At 37.7% G+C, this 22,780-nt stretch overlaps 1 protein-coding gene and 1 long non-coding RNA gene across 6 annotated transcripts in view; one reads left to right on the top strand and one right to left on the bottom strand.

The window, feature by feature from the left end:
- LOC131482891 (uncharacterized) overlaps nucleotides 1-22,780 on the top strand; it is a 402,306-nt gene that overhangs the window by 210,554 nt on the left and 168,972 nt on the right. For 2 of the 4 annotated variants that reach the window (XR_009247384.1, XR_009247383.1), the window contains exon 3: nucleotides 5,175-5,230. The exons of the other annotated variants lie outside the window; for them this stretch is intronic. This is a non-coding gene — a long non-coding RNA (uncharacterized LOC131482891). The remainder of the gene's footprint in view (nucleotides 1-5,174; nucleotides 5,231-22,780) is intronic. 4 annotated transcript variants of the gene reach the window in all.
- MDFIC2 (MyoD family inhibitor domain containing 2) overlaps nucleotides 1-22,780 on the bottom strand; it is a 101,203-nt gene that overhangs the window by 32,755 nt on the left and 45,668 nt on the right. The window contains exon 2 of one of the 2 annotated variants that reach the window (XM_036497545.2): nucleotides 7,372-7,407. The exons of the other annotated variant lie outside the window; for it this stretch is intronic. Within the exon in view, the coding sequence (XP_036353438.1) occupies nucleotides 7,372-7,407 (36 nt within the window). The remainder of the gene's footprint in view (nucleotides 1-7,371; nucleotides 7,408-22,780) is intronic. 2 annotated transcript variants of the gene reach the window in all.

The raw sequence follows: 22,780 nt of genomic DNA, 5'->3' as shown, positions 1-22,780 counted from the left end.
GTTCTATACTTCTTGTTTTCTACTTAGTGGATAGAAGCAAGCAGGGAACATGATAAAAAATACTGAGGCGGAGTATGGGGACTATGAAATGGAAAAAAAACCTGGAAAATAAGTCACTACATGGTACATATCCCACAGACATGTGTCTGTGGTGAGCTTTTGATGACCAACAAAAAGCTTAGTAAATTGTCAATCAAGAAGCCAGGCATTTGCTCTAGCAAAGAAGACATGGAATAAGACACCTGAGTTCCACAGTGGCAAGCCATAGTTCAGTATCTGCCTGGGACTCCTCATTCCAGGTTCCTACTAGCACAAACCATAGGTGGTAGTGATGATGGTTCAAGTAATTGGGTCCCTGACACAAAAGATGGACTGATTGATTGGCAGAGTTAGAGAGAGGGAGAGGCACTCTTCCAAATAGCTGGGCTTGGGCCAAGTAGAAGCCAGGAACCTTCAACTCTGGGTCTCCTATGTGGGTACAGGGGCACAAGAACCTGGGTTATCTTCTGTTTCTTTCTTGGGTGTATTAGCAGATAGCTGGATTGGAAGTAGAGCAGCCAAGAGTCAAACTGGCACTGATGGAATGCCTACATCTTAGTAGTGGCTTAGCCTGCTTGTGCCTCAGTGCCAACCCCTATTTCCCCACTAGTATGTCCTTTTATAGAAATGTACGTGTGTGTGTGAGAGAGAGAGATTTGGTATAAATTCTTATTTTTGGTCACTAGAACTGTTAGTTGGTTTATAAAACTGCCAACAATTCACTGTTTCATAAATCAATTTTTTAAAGATTTATTTATTTTTATTGGAAAAGCGGACATACAGAGAGGAGGAGAGATGTAGAGGATGATCTTCCGTCCAATGGTTCACTCCCCAAGAGACCGCAACGGCTGGAGCTGAGCCAATGCGAAGCCAGGAACCAGGAGTTCTTGTGGGTCTCCTATGCCGGTGCAGGGTCCCAAGGCCTTGGGCCGTCCTCAACTGCTTTCCCAGGCTATAAGCAGGGAGCTGGATGGGAAGTGGGGCCACCAGGAATAGAAGCGGCACCTATACGGGATCCTGGCATGTTCAAGGCGAGGACTTTAACCACTACGTTATCGCACCAGGCCCAACAACTCACTGTTAGTAGCAGTCTATCGACAGCTGAATCACACAGATATGTTACTTGAAAGCCTAGGTCAATGGACATTTGAATAACAATTTTCTCTTGAAATTCACTGTCAGAGGTTGTCTATTTATTATTTATAACATATGGATTTCATTTAACAGCAAAATTTTTGAGATGTGATAATAGCAAGCTGTGATTTAACAGTCAAAGATTCTAGATTTTCAGTAGAGAACTCTTCTAAATGATCATTTGTCGGTGGAACAGTTTATCTGATCCTTTCACCCTTTTTGAGCTTTGAAGGTAGTACTTTATGCTAAGAACAAGGACCAAACACAAAGATTCTTCTAGAAATTAATGAAAAATGTGTATTACAAAAAAAGGAAAAGAAAAAACCTTACATTTTAATTCCATTTTTTCATGAACTTTTGAGGTACCTCTGAAGCTATTCACAGATAAGAATGCTACATGCTGACTGTACTCTCAGCTGGCATTACAGCTCTTTATTTTTAAAAAGTGAACTTCAGTTTGAATAAAAAGAGCACAAACTGAACTCAGCTGGGCACATCCCCTCCCTCTGTGGGCTACACTGACCCTTCCAGGCACAGACCTGAGCCAGGGTCTGGCAGTCAGGAAGCAGCATCCTGTAGCATCACAGGCTGCCTCTGCTCTGCCCTTGTAACCGCCATTCTGCTACTTTCCCATCAAATCAGCCCGATTGTTACCAATTGTAAATGTATTTAAAACACACAAGGGCATTTGAGGATGTGTATCATGCATGAACAATATTATTGCCTGACAGGCTCCAATTGGCAAGTGAAAAGAGGTTTTACTGAAGGAAACAGCAGTCACAAACAGCAAGCAGCACACAAGGAAAGTAATTGTTCTTTTTACTTGGGCGGCTCCTGCCCCTGCCACATCCCCACACCCCAAGGACCAGCAGACAAGCAGCCAGCCATCTCTCTCTGGGATCCAGCTGTCAATGCAGGCTCACATTCTTTCTTTCACTGAGCTAAGCTCTACCCCCAGAGCTCCCGATGCCTGCCTGAGTGAAAGCTCTGAAACAACTCCCTGCTAAATTGCATCACATGTGCGCCCTAACTCTTCAAAACTGACAGAACAAAAGAGCCAAATTCTCCAAGTCTGGTCTGAGTGACTTGGTAGTTTGCTCTGTGTGATTATCTCTTAATGGGCTTGGAGAACAAGCTAGTATGGGTCTGATGCTGCTGAACTTTGCCTGGCTAGTTATTAATAGAGTCGGAGAGAGAGAGACTGAGTCGGAGACCAAGATAGAAGGTGTCAGAGAAAGAGAAAACACAAGGAGGAGAAAAGAGGCACCACCACTCTCCCTGCCTCCTACCAATTAGAGGCAGTGACATTTCTTGAACCAGTACTCATGAAGATCATTTTTCATCCAGGAGAACTGAGCAGGTCTACTGTGATGTGTGACTGAGTGTTTTTCCCCTCCAGGACTGATGCTCCATCAAATAACAGTCTTGTTTTCCGGATGACTCTTTAGCGCTGTTGGCCCCCCAATGCGTTACTACTGTCTGCCCCTTATGCCCTCTCTCCATAACTGTTAATGAATATGTCCAAGACTGGCGAGGATCACTTTATTATTCTGACCCAGTGAACTGGGAGATGCGATTTTCAAGTTGTGAGGCTGGCACTGTGACACTGACAGCATGATGGTTTCACCTCAGCGTGCCCCATCTCTAAACTCAACACACTTGGAAGAATAAATATTGTTCTGCTCTGGGAGATGTGTACCCTGTGAAATGTTAATGGTTTCAAGCAGCTTTGGACATATGAAGTAGCTATTATTATGACTGTTATTATAAGGTATAAAATCTGAGAGAGTGTCTCGTTGTTACCCTTTACCCTCATGAGGAGTGCACATGTGCTGAGTAAGCCTGCATTTGTATGATATTCATGTGACTGGATATGGTGCCGAGGTTCTAGGTCAAAGGCATTGATTCTGCGACTCTCCAATAAGGAAAACGTGGGTGATTTACAGCAACAGCGCAAGTGCATGTGGTTTTACGCACTACCAGTGACAAATGTTTGTTTCTTCACAGGAATTCACTTGCTATTATTAGATTAGAGAGTTTCCACTTGTCTCCCATGGTCATTCATTCTTTGGTTTAGAGAATAAAAGGAAAAATACCATTTCAAAGTGTAAATGACTGTAAAAGCTTGTGGCCTTAAAAATTCTATGTTTCTTCTTGAAATTCATATAAACAGAATCATACTGTGCTTCTTTTGGTTAAGTTTTCACATGGGATAATTATTGTGAGATATACTCACGTTGCAGCAAAAAAAATTTGCTAAGTAATGTTAAGTTGTTCAATATACTACAATTTAGTTTATTTATTCACCTCTTTAAAATTATCTGCAGTATTCCTAGTTGTTTTGTTTTATAAATAAGCTACCATGAAAATTCTCTTTGACAAAACTTTGCATTAGGAATGCGAAGTTAAGTCAAATGACAGGTGTGTTCCACCCCCACTGCCTTCTCATTTTTGAGACACTTGAGTAAAAATTTGACGCACATACAACCTACTGTTAATGGCATTAAGTATAAAGAGATTGGAATCAGTTCAAAGAAAGCCAGGTGAGGGCCCATGAATATCTAAGTGGGATGTGAAAAGGTGTTTGCAGTGAATAACTCAGGATTGAATGAGAGATGATTCCAGTCTTCTCAAGTATTCTGTGTGCTTAAAGAATTGGGTTGGCACATAAACTGCATGCTTATTTATTAAGCTACTTATTAGATTAATGTTAATTGAACATCTGCCTGTCATAAGTAATAGGATACTTTGTGGTCTTCGAAAAGCTACAAGGATCCTTTGTAATCTAATCAAAATTCGGCTGTTCTGTTTTTTTTTTTCCATTCAACTTTTTTCTTGCTTCCTTATTTTACGCAAGTCACTTTCTTTGTCGGCTCTTGGTTTTTCAGATTGTGTTCAAATTGTTGTATTGTATATGTGTCTCTTCTCCATTCCTAGCTCCTTTCAAAGCTCACCTGGGACAACCTCAGGTTTTCTGACTTACCTGATCTGAAGTGTAACCTGGGTATTGCAATTTGCAACAACTCTGAAGGGTATTCTATTGTGTAGCCAGGGTTGAAAACCATTTTCCCGAAGTGATCTTTATTGATATAATTACCTATGCTTGCAATTCAGTGCAAATCTTTTCTTATTCCTTTACATTTTCATTCACACCCAATCGAGCAAAAGGAGTCCTTCTTTTAAAGGTGAGACTTCAATGAGTGTGTTTTCCCCACAGGTTAAGATGCTAGTGGAAATGTCTGTCTCCCATCAGGGGACCTGGGTTTCCAAGTTGGCGCTGGCTCCTGACTCCAGCATCCTGCTGATGTAGAGCTGGAGCAGCAGTGGTGGCTCAAGTCACTGGGTTCCTGCCACTCACACCAAACATGTGGATTGAATTCTTAGCTCTTGGTTTCAGTCCTAGCCACACCCTGATTATTATGCATACTTGGTTAGTGAGTCAGCAGGATGGGAGAGCACTTTTTTTTCTATTCATTTATTCATTAATTACGTTGTAGTACATGACACAATTTCATAGGTACTGGGATTCTCCCCCCTTCACCCTAAACCCCTCCCCCATGGTGAATTCCTTCACCTTGATGCATAACCACAGCTCAAGTTCCGTTGAGATTCCCTAATTAAAAGCTCACACCATACAGAGTCCAGCATCCCACTTGTCCAGTCAAGTTCAATGGCCTCTTAGGGAGGCCCTCTCAGGTTTGAAGGCAGAGCCAGCAGAGCGTCACCTCGATCAATTAGAAGCTTCAACATGTCATCAGCAACAATCACTTTTACACCCTTACTCCTACTTGTCCTTTGCCCTGTCAGATAAATAAATAATTTTTTTATAAGTAGAGGTGACAATAAACAAAATGTACTTCATCCGCCATCATCCTCTTTTCTTTATTATTTTCACCTTGCTCTGCTGATCTCCCTCTGGTTGTATGCTTACATGTACAAAAGCCTGGTCATCCTTCTGCTAGCTTCCATGAGCCAACAAATGCATTACTTTTCTTTTCTAGTGGTTCCTCAATGTCCTGTTGACCTCATTCACCCTTCAACTAGCTCCTTCACATGGGTGAGTGTTAAACCCTCCATGAAGTCAGGCTTAGCCCCTTGAGATTTCCAGATCTAGATTGGTGTCTTGTAGACGCTTCTCCAATGGAGATACTCAAAGACATCACTTTGACACCTTACATTCCCTATACTTACTCCATAAGTCTTAGGATTTATTATTATGTACATACCTACTTTCTATGTATCTGTTAAATACATATATATGTACATGCAGAACAAATATATGTGTATACATCTATATGTATATGTATTTGAATATACACACATATATTTTCTAATACATATAAATATGTAAAATAGCCTCCAAACGGTTCTATGTGCCTATTTGTTTATGGTTCCAGCATAAGCCCATATGCAAAATGTTGTTTTTCCCAATCTATAATTTGATGTATTAGCTACTTGTCGCATTGATAAACAAAAACAATAATATTAGCTTTTCCAAATCCCTACTCCCTATCCTCCCTATCATGCCAGTAATTTGACCTTTTTTTTTTTTACTAGAACGCTTCCTTTTATTTATGTTAATAGTGTTTTCTGTTACTAAGCAAGGAAAATGTGTCAGGGTAGGTAACTGTTTTTCTGCCAAGGTTAATTTGTGTATTTGTAACATCATTCATGGGCCATTCAAAATGATCAACTTGAAAATTAGCCTGCTACAGATTTATTGATTTTGAGTCCCACGTGTGGTTGCCTTTGCAGGAGCAAACTAAGGGATAAGGCCCCTAGGCCAGACATTCCGTGTTCTGGATAAATTTTTATTTTGGGGCCCTGTTTAGTAACCTAGTGGCTAACGTCCTCACCTTATGTGCACCAGAATCCCATATGGGTGCCAATTCGTGTCCCTGGTGCTCCACTTCCCTTACAGTTCCCTGCTTGTGGCTTGGGAAAGCAGTCGAGGATGGCCCAAAGCCTTGGTACTCTGCACCCATATGGAAGACTGAGAGGAAGCATTTGGCTTGGGATCAGCTCAGCCCCGGCCATTGCAGTCACTTTGGGAGTGAACCAGAAAATGGAAGATCTTTGTCTCTGTCTCTCCTTCTCTCTGTAAATCTGACTTTCCCATAAAAATAAGTAAATATTTTTTAAAAATAAAATAATTTTTACATTAAATATTAACTTGAATAATGTAGAAGACAAAGTAAAAGGCAAAATCTCCCACTACTGCATTGTGCCCTATTTCTACTATTCTTTCAAATTTAGTTGTTTCTGATTATCGGTTCAAGATAAAGCTTTTCCAGATTTTTTACATACATTCATGAACATATGCATATTTGATTTTTACTTCATGTAAATGGGGCTATTCTGTATTTATTAATGGGAAACGGGATTTTTCCTCCTTATTAATATAACTCAACAGTATGCACACTTAGCTCTGCCTAATCCTATAGAACTATTACTCGGTATTCTGTGGTGCATATGCACCATAATATATTCAGCCATACCTTTACTGATGAATGTTTATGAGCTACCTTGCTATTTTTATATTTATATTATATTATATATTATTTATATATATATAATCACATTCACATGTGTAGTCTTTTAAGTGAATAGAAAAGCACATTTCAGCTTTTTTTCTTGTGCCTTACAGTGAAATTTCTGATTGTCCTCCAAAGCCCAACTCACATGTGAATTTATACATGGAGTCTTTTGTCCTGTGCTATAAGTGAGCTCTTAAACCACCTTCCCCTCACCCCAGACCTTTCAGGGCAGAAATGGAAATTTTTGTATTCCCCCAGAACTAAACTAGTGCCCTGCAGGTGATAAACTCTGTATCCATTTATTAAAGAAACTATAAATAATTTTTAAAACCTTTGCTCTTTTTTGAGAGTGCAGATAGATTTATTAAATACGTTACAAAGAAGCAGAAGACAAGTAGGTCAAGTAGGGGCTGACTACTCTTGTCCACTTTCTGTCTTCTAAAAATGTACACCTAAGTTATTAGAAGCATCTGCAAGGTAAAAACGTATTTCAGCATTCTTTAAATAATATGCAAGTGTAGTGATTTCTATGCTGACTGTATATGTTGTAGCCATGCTGTTGGGAACAGACAAGAGTAGAGTTTTTACCTTACAATACTGTTCCATGAATATCTATTAGTCAATATAGGAAGCTACCATGAAGAAAAGGGTATAAACTTACTAGGATCTGCAAGAGGATTTAGAATGGAGTTGGATGATTAGAAGAAAGAAAAAGAATTGAGTGTTTATTCATGTTTTGGGTTTGTTGTTGTATTTTTTTTTTTCCCACTTGTCCAGAATTCCTGTCTAGCATGTGTTCAGGAAAGAGAAATTTGCTTCCCAGTGTAGATCCTATTCCATGTAGCTTGAGTGGAAATGACTTGCCCCTGCTGTTCTGTATTCACACACATATGGCTAGAGTATCTCCTGGACTCAGCAGCTTGCTCTGGGAGGGTTGCGACACTACACAGTATCAATCAAGATGTACAGTGGGACTGAGAGTTCTCCTCTCCTAGATATGAAGTGTAAAGGTCATGTGGGCCCAGGGTAGAGACAGAAGCCATATCTTTATTGCGAATTCTAGAAGTCTGAGAAAAAGTCAAATTACAGGGGACAAGCAGATAACAAATTAAGGTGAAGACAGGAAAGTAAATTTATCATTTGGATGCCTGGATTTACTTGCTCCTGGGTGTTCTACATGTATAATTCTACCGACTCCCATTTTTATCTAAACTGGCTGTGTTTTTGTGACCTGTGAAGGAAAGAAACCCACAGAATTTTATATATGATACAGGGTTTCTAATTGTAATTTGTAAATGTGAATTCTGGTCCTATTGCTTTGCACTGATGAGCTCTGTGGATAGACAGCTCAACTTTTCTAAACCTCAGTTTCCTCGTTGGTCTAATAAAGGGCAAGAGAGTTGATCATCTCTCAAATCATGTCTAGCTCTCTTGTAGAAGGTTTTTTTTCCCCCAGCATTCTGTATTTTCCCTATTAGAGACCCTACTGCCCTATGCTATAGTTATATGCTATATACATATGCTGCTTTGTTTAACTCATTGCACCAGTGAACCCAGTGTCTGGCAAATGGATCATCAATAAATATTGGTTGAGTAAATAAAGAAGGCAATGTACTCTACTCTCATATGCAGAATATCACTTTTTATTTTGTGTGCTTTTTTTTTTCTTTCACTGGCTGAGGAGCGCTCTCTGATATTGCAGAAAATACCTCTAATTTTGCTGATGGAGAAGGAAAAAAGTGACTGAAATATGTGAATACTATAATGTCTTATATCTCAACGTGAATTTTTTTAAAACTTAATTGTGTTTTTATTTGAGAAAGAGGGAGAGAGATTGATTCCCCTCCACTGACTCATTTTCAAAGTATCTACAGCAGCCGGCGGCTGGGGCTGGAGCCATGCCTCAGGAATTCAGTCCTGGTCTCCCACGCGAGTGATGGGAACAGAAGCACTTGCACCATTACCACTGTCTTCCAGGTCTGCATTAACAGAAATCCAGCGTCCTGAGCTGGAGTGGAGCCAGGTATCAAACTCATGCTCTTAGATGAGTCTCTTAATCTCTAGCCAAATGGTAAATAAACCTAATTAGTGTGAATTGAAAGAGGACTTTCCTCTAATTAGAAACTCAAGGTAAGTGAAGAGTTAAGACAGTGTTTTTAAGGAAAGGATTTACTTATTCCAAAATGGATTCATTTATTTTGAAAAGGTTTTACAAAGAGAGATAGAGAAATCGTCTGTCCATTGGTTTACTCCCCAAATGACCATGTCAGCTCAGGGTAGGCCAGGCCAAAGCCCGGGCCAGGTTCCATGCTTTTTTTTTTTTTTAAGATTAATTTATTTATAATTGAAAAATAGGTTATAGAGAGAAGAAGAGACCGGCAGAGAAAGAAAAAGACCTCCTCCATCTGTTGGTTCATTTCCCCAAAATGACCAGAAAGACTGGGGCTGAGCTGGTGTGAAGCCAGGAGCCAGGAGCTTCCTTCAGGTCTCCCATGTAGGTACAGAGAACCAAGGACTTGAGCTATCTCCCATTGCTTTTCCAGGCCGTAAGCAAGGAGCTGATAGAAAGAAGAGCAGCCAGGACATAAATCAGCACCATTTGGTATGCTGGTGCTAGAGAGAGAGAGGCTTAGCCTGCTGCTGTGCCACACCACCAGCCCACACCTTCCTCTGGTTTTCCTGGTACACAAGCACAGTTCGGAATCAGCAATGGAGCACAGAGGGCTTAAACTGGTGTTCTTAAGGAATCTTGTCATCCTATATGACAGTTTAACTCACAGTGTTGCAGTATGTCCCCAGTATGAATTTTTAAAACAGGAGGTATGTTTTACAGTGGAAATTGGTCATTTTTCTCTTTTTTAATGGATGCATAGCGTTTATTTTGTGCAAGAAAAATTTTTGAGGCATGTTTTTTCCATAATACATAGAAAATGCATGATGTGAAAAAACTGCACAGATTTGAAAATAGTTTTTCAAGAACACAACTCATGTTTTAAAAATTATTCTTTTTAGTTGGGCATATCAAGTGGCCGTTTTGGCCACTATGATTCAATTTTCACTGAGCAAGTCTAGTGAACCTTGTGTGTGAATGAAGTCTTCCTTAATTGATTTTCCTTTATTGCTCCATCCTGGGAAAGAAAAGCAGTAGCTAAGCCAGAAGCAAGTAGGATAACAAAAAAGGGAGTCGGTGGCCAAAGCAACAGAATTCTTTTTAATCCTTTCACTTCTGTTTGTGAAGAAGTAAACAACATTGTGTTTTTTTTTTCCTTTGGTTAGACATTGGACAATAAAAATCACAAGAACATATATTTTTGACATACTATATTTTTTTGATATTCTTTGGAATTTGGACCCTCATTAAAAAATATGTGTTTCCTAGCCCTTCCTACTGTGAAAATTCTTGGCAATATAAACAGATGCACTGGTTGGCTTTTAATTCTGACACCAGACTGTCTGAAATAATAGCTCTAAGAAAGTGTGAATTCTTTCATTCCTCAAACTTCAATTATAAGTACTTAATTTGTTTCTCTTTCTATTGCTGACTCTGGAACCAATCTGGTTTATTTTTCATCTGGCTAAACATGGTGCACTTTAAAAACCCCTCATTTGGGGAATATTTTTGCTGTACCAAAAAAAAAAAAAAAAGCCAGAGACAAGCTATTTGTTTTAGTTATTTTCATATTCCAGGACGTATCACTCTCATTTTACTATTCAAATACCTAGTACTACTCTGAAAATTCTATAATACAACCTGTAGGATGACAGAATTAGGATTCTAGGTAAGATGTTTGAAAATACTGACTATTCCACGTAAAAGTTGATATATCAGTTGATAAATGAGTCAAGTTAATAGCATACTACGTCATCTTGACCTTTTGTAGTCGAGGACTTTCTTCATTTGTTTGTGCCCACCATTTTTATACGTCTTATCAAATTTGCTGTCACAGCATTTTTAGTCTGTAATATAGCTACAGTGATAATGGCTTCTATATTTGGGTAAGTTTTCATAAATGACATATTAGTAAAAAAGAAGAAAGAAGCATTATGTCCTGGAAAGTGGGGATATTGAGAGAGAATTGCTTAGGTCTCATAAATATTGTCATATTTCTACTGTTAGAATCTGACTATGTACAGGCGTGCATGTAGTGCAAGGCCAAAATAAAATCAAAGAAAAGCAAAGTGCTACTAGGAATCGTAATAAGCATAATGAAAACTGTCAGATTTTCCAATTTTCCATTTATGTTTTGAGGTGTTTTCACCAATAGTTTTTGTGCCTAATAAGAGAGATAGCATGCCCCAGTTGTATATGTGATGGGAAGAATTAAAACTAAAATATAATGTGTTATATGGTAGGAATTGTAATGCCCTTTATTTTTGTTATCTCACTTGAATTATTGCAACAAACCTAAAGGTATATCTGTTAACAGTGTGTCCATTTTACTTGCGATGACATTGAAACGTAGTGATGTTAGGTATCTTCCCTAGTTCTCAGAGTTAAGCAGGAACCCAAACCAGGAAGTACCACTGTTCCTTCATGTCTCTGCTGCTAGGCATTGTGCATATCAGTACATCTAATGCCTTATGCATATGACCCATTTAATCCTTCCTGAAAACAGTGCTACCAATACTATACCCCTTTCACAGATGGAGAAACTAAAACACCAGTGAAACAATTTGTTCAAGTTTATCCAGTTTGTAAATAGCAGAGATGGGCTTAAAATTGTCTGCCTGATCCCAGTAACGCTGTGCATAAAGTTTCCAGTCTAAATTGTGAAAAAAAAAATACTTGTTTAGAGTTCTAGAGTTTATTTTCTTAATCTAGCAGGTGGCACATATAAAAATTTTCAGTGTGAACTGACTGAATATGCTATCAAGAATTGAGAGAATTTGCTGGTAAAGGTTAGGACCAATGGCATTCACTGCTGTCCTTGATGTATTTGTATGAATGATGACAAGGAGTCTTGGAGGATATGAATTTCCAGTGGTAAAGCAGAGGCTCGTGGTTGGGCTTCTGGAGTATCTTCTTAACATCTTTTACGTGACATGTCACTTAATTTGTTTCCCTCCAATTAATCTCCTCTAAAAATCAGGTTAGCCATGATAACACCCCTTTAAGAGCAGTGGGAAAAATATAAAGTGACATTCCTTAATCATTTTGCAAAAATTCTACATTGATTTTGTTTATTTTATAACCTCCACTTACAGAAAATCTGCTTTTATAGAATTATATATTTGGGAAGGAAAGTCTCAGAGGCCCTTGGGACCCATGACTATACTTTGGGGCAATGGCTTGGGACACACGCTAGCTGCTGAATTGTTTCCTGTTTGTCTTGGCCTCGTTGTAATCCTTGCCAAAACTTCCCTCCTTCTCTGCTGCATTAGTAATGCAAAATGAAATTCATTGTGCCCATGATATCTGTTAAATGGTTTCCATTTTAACTTGAGAAAAATGTATTGACGTTCATGTGTTTGGCATGGAAAATGTGTATATCTATCGAAGATAGCAACTTGTCTGTTGGAATTACAGTGCATTATGTATAATGCTGCTTTTAGCTGTGCATGTACATTTCCTGGAATCTTATTGTGTCAGAGCTTGGAAAGTTTACACAAGCATTGGTAATCTAATTTTTGTCTGGTGGGTGGCTGGGGAAATATGGAATATTTGAAAAAGCAAATGTCCTGGCCATCTGTGCCAGGGAGTGATTCGGTGGCAGGGGTATCTGATCAGGTGGGTAAAAAGCTTCCATCAAGATTTTAGAAATATTGCCCGAAGTCTAACCTGAATGTCAGTTTCTCAAGAGCAAAAAATTTAGCAGCTATTGTGACATGGATTAGCACACTTACAGTTACTCTGTTTAGGGGTTCTAATTATAAGGTTGAAGAATCTGTTTTATCTTCGTCCTGCCTCATACACATAGCTCTTCTCTAGATGAGATTGTTTCCTGTGTCTTTTGTCTTCTGCATTCAAGAGTCTTTGGCTTATGAACATCTTTTAAAGTCTGTTGGAGATTAGGAGCTGTGACAGAATTTTCTTGTTGAGTCTTTTTGTAAGGGATTTTTTTCCAACTTTTTTTTTTCTTTTTTCCTCAGAGGTCTTTGAAATGTCTCTTAACAAGCAATGACTTTCGTTTTTCTTTGTTCTTCTCAAAATTGGGGTTGCATTTTGCTCAGCTATTCCTGGGGTCTAGGTAATGAATTGTGTTATTGAATGGGTGAGTGTCTGATTCTATGTTCAGTAGCTATGCTGCTCTCTGCCTCTCAGAGTTGCTTAAAGACTACCGACTAACTGCACTGGCACTGGAAATGATGCAGTTCGTGGTTCTTGTTTTTGTTTTTGTTTGTTTTTTCAGCCACACATGTGAGAGTCCTTAAAAATGTTAATAAAAAAATGGAATTAGGAGTTTATTTCATTGTACTTTTTTTCATAGAATGTGGAAAATGTATATTACAAAAAATGCATGGATTTTTACAAATTTTTGAACTAAACTCAGACTTTTAATTCCATTTGTCCATGTACTTGTTGAAGTCCTGTTGTGTTTCAGGCATCTAAAACGGGGTTTCTTAACTCGGGCACTGTTGATGTTTCAGTCTAGAAAGCTCTTTGTGGTTGGGGCCTGCGCTGTGCCTTGCAGGTTGAGTAGCAGTGGCCGTGGCCTCTACTCAGCAGAAAGCAGCAATAATTTCTCCAGCATGTCCAGATCGTGTGAGTGTCCCCTGGGAATCACCTGATCTCAAGCAAGGTTAATAGACAAGTCTGTTACGAGGAGAAGGGATTTCTGTAAAAAGCACTGATATCAAGCAATGCAATGACAATGCTGAAAGAGCTCTGTGTCCGGGAGGATACGGGTAAAGCTGTATCAAACATCCCTGGAGAAAATAACTGTAATAATTGTCTATAGTTTCTAAGACTGAGTAACAGAGAAGGTAAGGGTCACCTTTTAACTGCTTTGCCTCTGATCTGCTAATTATCTCCTCACCCTGTGATGCTTTTTATCTACCCTCTGCACAACTTGACTCACACAGGAAGATTCTAATTTTTCTTGGACTATGCACCTTAACGACTTTCCTACTCTCACCTTCCTGTTCTTCTGCTTCTCCCACTGGTTTTCTTTGGTTCAAATGGGAACAAGATGCCCATTAATTTCTTTTATCCACCTCACCATCTAATAGTATGTTCTCTGAAGACAATTTTAACAAGATGCCTTCTTACTTTGTAATGCATCCAGTAAAGAACTAATGTTTACCGTGATGAGTATTCACTGTTTTAACTGAATACCAGAGATGCTGCCGACCATTGCAGGGATGGACTTTTAACTTTTCTCGATGACTCTTTGAGTAAATAACATCTGTTATATTTAACGGCAGTCTCGTGGGACTGTCAAAAGAGCATTCTATCTGCTATTGAAATATCAATTAAAATAACATGCAAATGAATGAAGTAATCAAATGCATCTGATGGTAGTATCAAGATTATTATTTTTTAATGCTGTGAAAGCTGTGGAGGTAGACTAACAAATCTATTTGATCAATATGTGGGATGCTAAAAGAAAAGGAGACAAGACTGACTGATGAATAAAATGAAACTGACACAAACAGGCTGACAGCCAGCTGTAAGTCTCTTTAGGGCAAATGCAATTAACTTAGAATAATAGACTCAAATTTGATGGTTAGAAATGCATTTTTATTACCAATCACAAGATTGAATCATTATGCTCTTAAGAATAAAATGGTACTTATGTTTTGTGCATGTGTGTGCATGCATGTATCAATACATGTGCATATGTCTCTGTATGTGTATATCAGTGCCTCTCACATTCCTATGTACTCTGCCTACAATTTGGGTGGAAAAGTTGATTTTTCAAGAAATATGTTTTAAAAAGGAAATTCATTCATAAATTGTCTCCAGAACTATAAATTTTGAATAGTCTCCCAAATTACATATATAAAAATCAGACTACTTATCTGGTGCTATTAGACATAAAGCCAGTGAGCTCTGGTCCCAGAACTGCTGGTCCTTTGGGGATTTGGAATTGCAATCAGGGATTTACAGATTTCATTTTGAAGAGGAGAAGTCATTACTAGAAACCTAAGCTCATTTCCTCTCCTTTAATAGCTATTTTAAATCATTCATTTAGAAAATACATTAACTATTTAGGGGTACTTGCAATGCGTTTTTATTGGCATTAAGTCTGCATTTTAAAAAAGAGTTTTTCTAAAATTATTTCATAAGAAGATGAGAATTAGAAAAAAGAAAAAAGACCAAATGAAATTTTGGTGAGATAAAATTAGTTTTGAATAATATTATCCTCTTTCATCACCTAAGGCTGTCTAAAACTTTAACAAAATATTAGAATATGAACAAATTCTTGTGGTGTATTAATGCTGGTATTTGGGAGAAAAGTGTATGATCCTTTGAAAATTACAAACTGGCTTGGAATATGATTAAGAAATAGCATGTAGTTAATGACCTCTTTAAATGAATTTGTTACTAATTTAAATAGAAAACAGTTTCAAACTCTGCAGTACTTAACATTGATGTCAACTTTATCTAGTAACCTGGTAACAAAAGGGGAAAGATTACAGTAAAAAAAAAAATGAGAACTTTAATTTCTGCAGAGTTCAGAATATGGCGTCTTGCATAACATTTTGAAAACTGCTTTATACATATGTATATATATATTTTTTTCAAATGCAAAATAAAGCTCCCTGTGTTATGTAATTGCTGTTCTTCAAAAGGACATCATGAAGGTTGACAATTTAAAATGTACTCTTCCTGTCAGTATCCAGTGTTTTGAATGTCTACTGATGGTGCTAAAAACAATCTTTGCAGAAGAGGGCTGCCATTGCCAATTTAGGACACTGGCTTTGTTATTAGCGTAGGCATATTAGATCATCCTGCCTGCTTTGTTCTTTTGATATGGTAAGGAACTGAAATTGACAACAGCCTACATTTATGTAACAATAACTTGCATTGTTAAATATGTATGTGCAGGTAGACAGTTCTTTTATTCCCAAAGATCTAGAAGTATGCTGCATACCATGGGGGAAAAAAAGCAAAAAACAAACAAACAAAAACTTTTTTAAAAAAATGAGTATATATATGGATGCATCTAGAGTGAACCATAGCAGCTGCTTTAAAGCATAACACATTGACAGCCTCCAGATTCTGGAAGAGTTCGTCATCATTTTTAATTTTTGCTTTATTTTCTACCCCTTAAGAAACCAAACTTTGTTACTTGTATGTACATTGCCCTAGAAACAGTTTAAAAGGTAAAGTAAGAAGAGTCTAAGTCTGCATGCTTGGAAAACACTGTGGCTGTAAAGCACAAGGTTGAGCAGACGTTGTTCAATCCTCTGCGTTCATTAAAACAATGAATAGTGAGCTCAAAGAAGAAATTCTGGCGATTAGATTGGCCCCCTGTAAATAGTAGTATCAGACTTAACAAATAAAACTGTAGAACACATTGTTACATTTGAATGTCAGTTAAAATATGCATAGGTTGCTCTATGCAATATAGAAGGCATATTTACATTTTTTTTTCTTTTCATTTAAAAGATAGAATGAGACAGGAATTGCCCACCTGCTTTTTCACTCCTCTAATGCCCGCAACAGCCAGGTTTCAGCAGAGGTCAGAAACCAGGAACTCAATCAAGATCTCCCATGTGGGCAAGGGAGAATCAAGTGTTTGAGCTAATAACTGTAGCCTCCCAGAGGGTACATCAGCAGGAAGTTCGACTCAGAGGTAGAACCAGAAGGCAAAACCAGCGTGAATGACTATGTCCCGAATGCTGTCTAAATTGGTACTCATGGGGCATAGTTAATATTGAAATAGACATTGACCTTCATTTGTGTGTCAGTATGTGAAACATATGTAATCCTTAAAAATTATGTGTAATTTGACCTGAAATTTAAATTTAACTGATCATTTTGAATTTACTCTAACAGTTCTAATTATAAAAGCAATGTTTCTGTACTCTTTAGAAGTCACAATTGGAGTAAGAAAGTGGAAAACAAAACAATAGAACTTTATTGTATGTCTTAAAACAAGCTAACTCTTAAAAATATGTAAATTGGATTTCCTCCACACAGAATAACAAGTCACAATACTTAGATATGACTTTTTAAAAAATAATTTGTGATTACAGGTGCTTGATAGAATATTCTTGCATAGCACAAAGCTCAGGTCTTTGGTGGTCTGTATCAAAGGTTCAGTTGTTTTTTGTTGTTGTTTATTTTGGTTTAGTTTATTTCTCTGAGTGTCACACATGGTACCAAGTACATAAGAGCCATCCATATTGCTTGAAAGAACTGATTTTCTCTCCTTACTTCAAGTATTTCATTATTTCTCTTCTTTTCAAATATTGTGGTGATGGGAAGAATGTCTGAAGTATTTGATTAAACCCTTTAGGACAGTTGCATTATAGAAATTTAACTATTTCTGAGAGCTTAAAATGTATTCTTTATGATGTACTATATACTATCAATTATATGAATAAAATTCAGATATGTAATATTCTATTATCAAAAGTAACTCTCTTATCTCCATCACCATCACTTATTCTTTTTTTTTTTCTAGTGTATTCTTCTTAAGGACAAATAAATAGCAAGAGAGAGGTAACCTAAATGAGGCAAGCAGAAAAGTGAGACATATCCTACGAGAAGAATTAAGTTATAAGCACGCAAAATAAGATTACAGTCACCAGGAAAACGTAAAAACTAAAAACATTAACCAGACATAAAAATAATAATATGTGTTTTTTTTCTTCTAAATATGAATCTGGCTTTTGTGGCACATAGAGACTTATTATTTTACATCAACAAACCTAGTGTAACTTGCAGTTACAATGATCAGAATGAAAGTTCAAGCTATTCAATCCATCTTTTGTGTTTATTAACTGGACAAAAAGTTTAAAAGTATTCTACAACAGTTTCCAAGATAAATCATGAAGCAACATTGGAAGCTAACTGGATTGACTGGAGTTTGGAGTTCAGAAGAGAATTACAGTGAATGGAATTTGAGAAGTAGAGATAGATAGCTAGAAACTTAGAGGCCTAATAATATACTGAGGAGAAATTTCTTTAAAGATCTATTTTATTTTATTGGGAAGGCAGATTTATACACAGGAGAGACAGCTGAGCTGATTCAAAGCCAGGAGCTTCTTTCAGATCTGCCATGTGCGGGTCCCAAGGCTTTAGACTATCCTCTACTGCTTTCCCAGGTCATAAGCTGGGAGCAGATGAGAAGTGGGGCAGCCATGACATGAACTGGTACCCAAATGGAATCCTGGTGTTTGAAGAGGTAGGATTAGCCAATTGAGCCATTGCACCGCCCACAAAGGGAATTTTACAAAGAAAAATGTATATTCAGTTTTAGAAAAGAGTTGGCAGCAGATTGGAAGAGACAATCTCATGTACGACCACCCTAAATGTGCCTGATCTCCTCTGATCTCGGAAGAGATCATCTTATAAGAGCAGTCTTTAGACTCCTACGTTCAAATAGTTGAGGTAAGAGGTAATGAGGACTTTAAACAGATAACATTTTATGATTGTAAATGAACAGATGTATCAGATTCGAGAGCTAATGAACCAATGAACACAAAATCTTGATTTAGGGCTAAATCAAGTTAACAGCAAGCAGCCTAATCTTCATTCATTCAAGATTTATTTAGTATTTTCTTTTTAATATTCATTTATTTGAGAGAAAGAGAGAGAGAGAGAGGAGAGAGAAGGAGATAGAAACACACAGGAAGACAGACAATAGACCTTCCATCCACTCCCCTGAAACTTGTAAAAACTAAATTTGGGGCCCGGCGGCGTGGCCTAGCGGCTAAAGTCCTCGCCTTGAAAGCCCCGGGATCCCATATGGGCGCCTGTTCTAGTCCTGGCAGCTCCACTTCCCATCCAGCTCCCTGCTGGTAGCCTGGGAAGGCAGTCGAGGACGGCCCAAGGCTTTGGGACTCTGCACCCGCGTGGGAGACCCAGAAGAGGTTCCTGGCTCCTGGCTTCGGATCGGCGCGCACTGGCCATTGCGGCTCACTTGGGGAGTGAAACATTGGACGGAAGATCTTCCTCTCTGTCTGTCCTCCTCTCTGTATATCCGGCTTTCCAATAATAATAAATCTTTAATAAAAAAAAAAAAACTAAATTTGATTCAGGAAAATCCAGGAACCTGGAATTCATTGGGTCTCCTGTCATGTGGACGGCAAAAACAGTCTGCTGCCTCCCAGAGTGTTCACTAATAGGAAGCTGGAATGGAGAGCAAAGACAGGATTTGAACCCAGGAACACTGATAAAAGATGTAGATAACCTAACCTAGCAGCAACTTAACTGCTATGTCACTGTTTACAGCTACTTAGATGTTAGTTTCCAAGGGCTAGAATGTATAATACCATGCAAGTCTTAGTATTGGTTTGACTGTAATTTAGGAGACAGTTTTCAAATGCTGCCATTTCCATGACCTCCAAACCACAGAATAAGAAGGAACAGAAAATAATATAATTTTAATGGTTCCTCTTGTATCTTCCTTTCAAAGAATCAATCATCCTTTTCCCTTCCTCACTCCTGCTTGCTTTTTCAGGCCTAAGTAAAAATTTTTTGTTTCCTTAAAATTTATCATTGCAGGTGCCCCTGCTGTGAAAATGGAAACAAATGTGATGTTTGGCCATGGGAGGGTTGCCAGCTCCACAGTGCCAGCTCTGTGAGAGTCCTCTTCCATTCACTTCTCCCTTTTCACTTTTTTGGATGTTGATAAGACATTAGTGTGGCATGAAGCCTGTTTTCTCCTTGCCATATTTGTTTTGTGAAGATTAGAGTTGCTAAGATACCGTAGTTATTTCAAATTGTAACCACCGATGCCAGTGGTCATAAAGGAAAGTACTAAAATTCCTTTATTTGCTAACGCTAATAAAAAAATTCTTGAGGGGATGAGGGAGTTTTCTGGCAAAAACATGAACAGTATGCCAAGAACCTATGTTATAGCAGGTAATTAGATCCAGCAATCTAACTGTGCTGAGCTGTTTGGGCTTAAAATCTAGAAAGAACTTCTGTCATCAGGAGTTTTATTTTGATACTGTTTTTAAACACAGGGAGTGGTCAGGCTGTGCACATTTTATGTCTCTTGTGTTTAATGGTTTCACACCAGAGATTTCTTCTTTCAATGTGTTGCTTGCTATTCGCTACTCAAGAAATATTTTGAGAAACTTGAAATTTTCACCTCTTTCTCACAACTACTTAACTACTAAATATTTCTCCAGTAATTCTCCCCTCTTGTACGTTGTTATAATCAGTGACATTTTTAGAGAATTGAGAAGATATCTCATTCTATTTTGACTTTTGTTGTTATTGACAATCTTCCCTATTTTTCTTTATAACGATTTTTTTTTAAATCTCAGGATGTTTTTCAACTAGATTTCAATCCGCTTCAGGATATTCCTTTCAGTTTGTAGGTAAATATTTTCTACTAATGTGTGAAAGAAAAAAGAAACCATTAGAATTATTTGGGCAGAAAAGTAGTCTCTGAGCAGCCAGTTTGGCGAAGGTTTGTTCAGTGAATGTGTGTGATTTCAAATTACTGTATGTTTTTGTTTCGCAAAAATTTCCAGCCTCCTCAGAACGGTTCAAATGCTAATATCCAGAGTTTCCACTGGCAATTCCTTTGTTTGTCCTGGAAGCATCTTGCAATTTGGGACCAAGAAAATACTGTGTTCCCTTTGGATTTATAGACATAAACATATGTATTTCTTCCTCAGCATACGGTTCTTTCCAGGGGCAGCCAGGTTTAATGAAAAGATTGTCAAACAGTAAGAAAACTTCAACAAAACTATATAATGAATTCAGCTGAAAAAAAAATCATCTTCAAAAATGTAAGCTATTTAAAGAAAGATATGCTATTAAATAATGACAACCTGATGTGATTTGATTAAAACTAATATTTTTTTGAAATCACCATTTGAATTATTTTCTGGAAGACTTAGAGAATGTTCTGTACACTACTGAGTTGTAATTATTAAGCCAAATTTGTAATATGTGGTAGAACCCTATTCCACAACAAGCCTGTGGTTAATTGTAATTCTTGCAGAAAGGTGGTTCCTGCCCGCATCTTTGGAGACAAAATGACTCCTCAAGTTGCGTGGTTATTACAGTCTCACTATTTTGAGATGTCAGTACATTGTGGAGTTTCAGTTCTAACATCTGGCTTGTTAGAACTTAGTGTCCAGAGGTTAAGTAATTTACCTTTGTCTCTAGTCTTCATTTTCTGTATTCATGGTTCATCTATGTCATAATGAAGGCCCCATCTGAATTTTAATTTAAGTATGTACCCCAAAGTCTAAGATGATAAATATATCAGGTCTCTGTCTACTTGTATAATAGTGGGTGTGTATTAGATTAATTTACTGGTCTACTACAGCTTTCATTCCTTTAAATACCACTTCACATGTACTTCTCACAGCCTCATGGTGGTAGCACGTGCATCCGTGTGTGTCTAAGGGACTTACCTTTGCCATTGCAGCAAATATGATGAAAGCAGTGGACTTGCTAATTTGAGCATCTGTCTTTTGCACTGAGAATAATATATCTGATGAATTGCTAGTTCAAGGATGATGAGTAGCATGTGGAACAAGCCTAGGTATACCTACAGCTTTAAGCCATACCTTGTGGCACCTTGCACAGATCAACCAGTTGACTTACTTCTCAGCAAACAAGAAATAAATACTTCTTGTTATTTGCTGTTCAAATTTGGGTGTGTGTACAGTGTTAGTATGCAGTAAATGGCTGTAATATGGTGTACCCAGTTTCAGTTTCCTGATTAGTATCTTCTGCATACGTAAGCAGGAAAATGTAGTTATTTTCTCTGTTATTTGTGCTAGCTCTGAAGCTGCAATTTCACTTCCACTTATGTAGAATTGAAAAACTTTATTGAGAAATTAGTCATGTATAGTTAATCAGTGTTCCAAACCTGTTACTTTAAGAAATCAAGCAAAATGGAGTGGTTTTACAAAGTCATAGATAGGGTCAGGTTTTTCTTACTCAATGTATTTATTTCTTAGACCTAAATGATGTGTATACTGTGTGCTGTGAGTTTCCTCTGGAGTTTGATGTGCATGTCAGTGTCCCATGAGCCATTTGTGGATGTCACCCCATTCACATTAATGTATTGACATTTTGTTTGTATTACCTTTTTTTTTTTTTCATGGTGAGGATTTGGGAGTGGATCTCAACTCAGGAAACAAAGAATTATGGTGATAACAGTGATAGACTGTCGAAATGTTTCTGATAAGATGGGTTAGAGAGAATAGTTAGTTAGAAACATGTTTAAAAACTGAATAAGACCAGATATACAACCGGAATGAATGAAGCAGGTGAGGTTATAGGACTGGAACTTCCATAGTAAACTGGAGAACATGTGCTGCACTTACAGAAAGCCGCAATTTGGTTCCAATGGTTTTGTCAAGCAGGCATTGTATTAACTGCCTCTAATTTCTTCAAAATAAATTTTGAATACTCACTGTATCCCAGGAACTGTTCTAGCTTCTTAGGATATAGCAGAGAGAAAAATAAGCCTAACCATAGCATAAACAAATTTTGAAAATGAGAAGTATTTTAAGTCATGGTAAGAGCTAAGGAGCAAACGGTGCAATAGATAACAGAGATGTGACAATTTACAAAGTGTCTGCATCAGGCTTCCTAAGATGTCTTTGATAAAATCTGAATGAAACTGTAGAGGGAGTCAGGGATAGTGGATGACTGTTTCATTCTTAGGAAATATCAAGTGCAAAGATATGAAGGCAAAAGTATGCCAAGTTTTCAATGGTGGTGGGTGGCAGGAGTCAGTGTGGAAGGGACTAAATGGTTAACGTAAGAATGGAATGAGCAGTTTGAGAAAATCCAGGTCCCTGGCTGCTTTAGTTGGGATGCCTTGTTTCCACACTGGAAGTGTTTTATCCTGACCTTGAATTCCAATCACAAACACCCAGCAAGACTATACTCTCTTTCTCATATACATACATATATATATATATATATATATATATATAGTCATAAATATATGTGACTATATATAATCCATTTA

This window comes from Ochotona princeps, chromosome 21 (assembly GCF_030435755.1).
Source record: "Ochotona princeps isolate mOchPri1 chromosome 21, mOchPri1.hap1, whole genome shotgun sequence".
Classification (NCBI taxonomy): Eukaryota; Metazoa; Chordata; class Mammalia; order Lagomorpha; family Ochotonidae; genus Ochotona; species Ochotona princeps.
The sequence above is the reverse complement of the archived record's forward strand: the minus strand, read 5'-3'. Positions and strand labels throughout refer to the sequence as shown.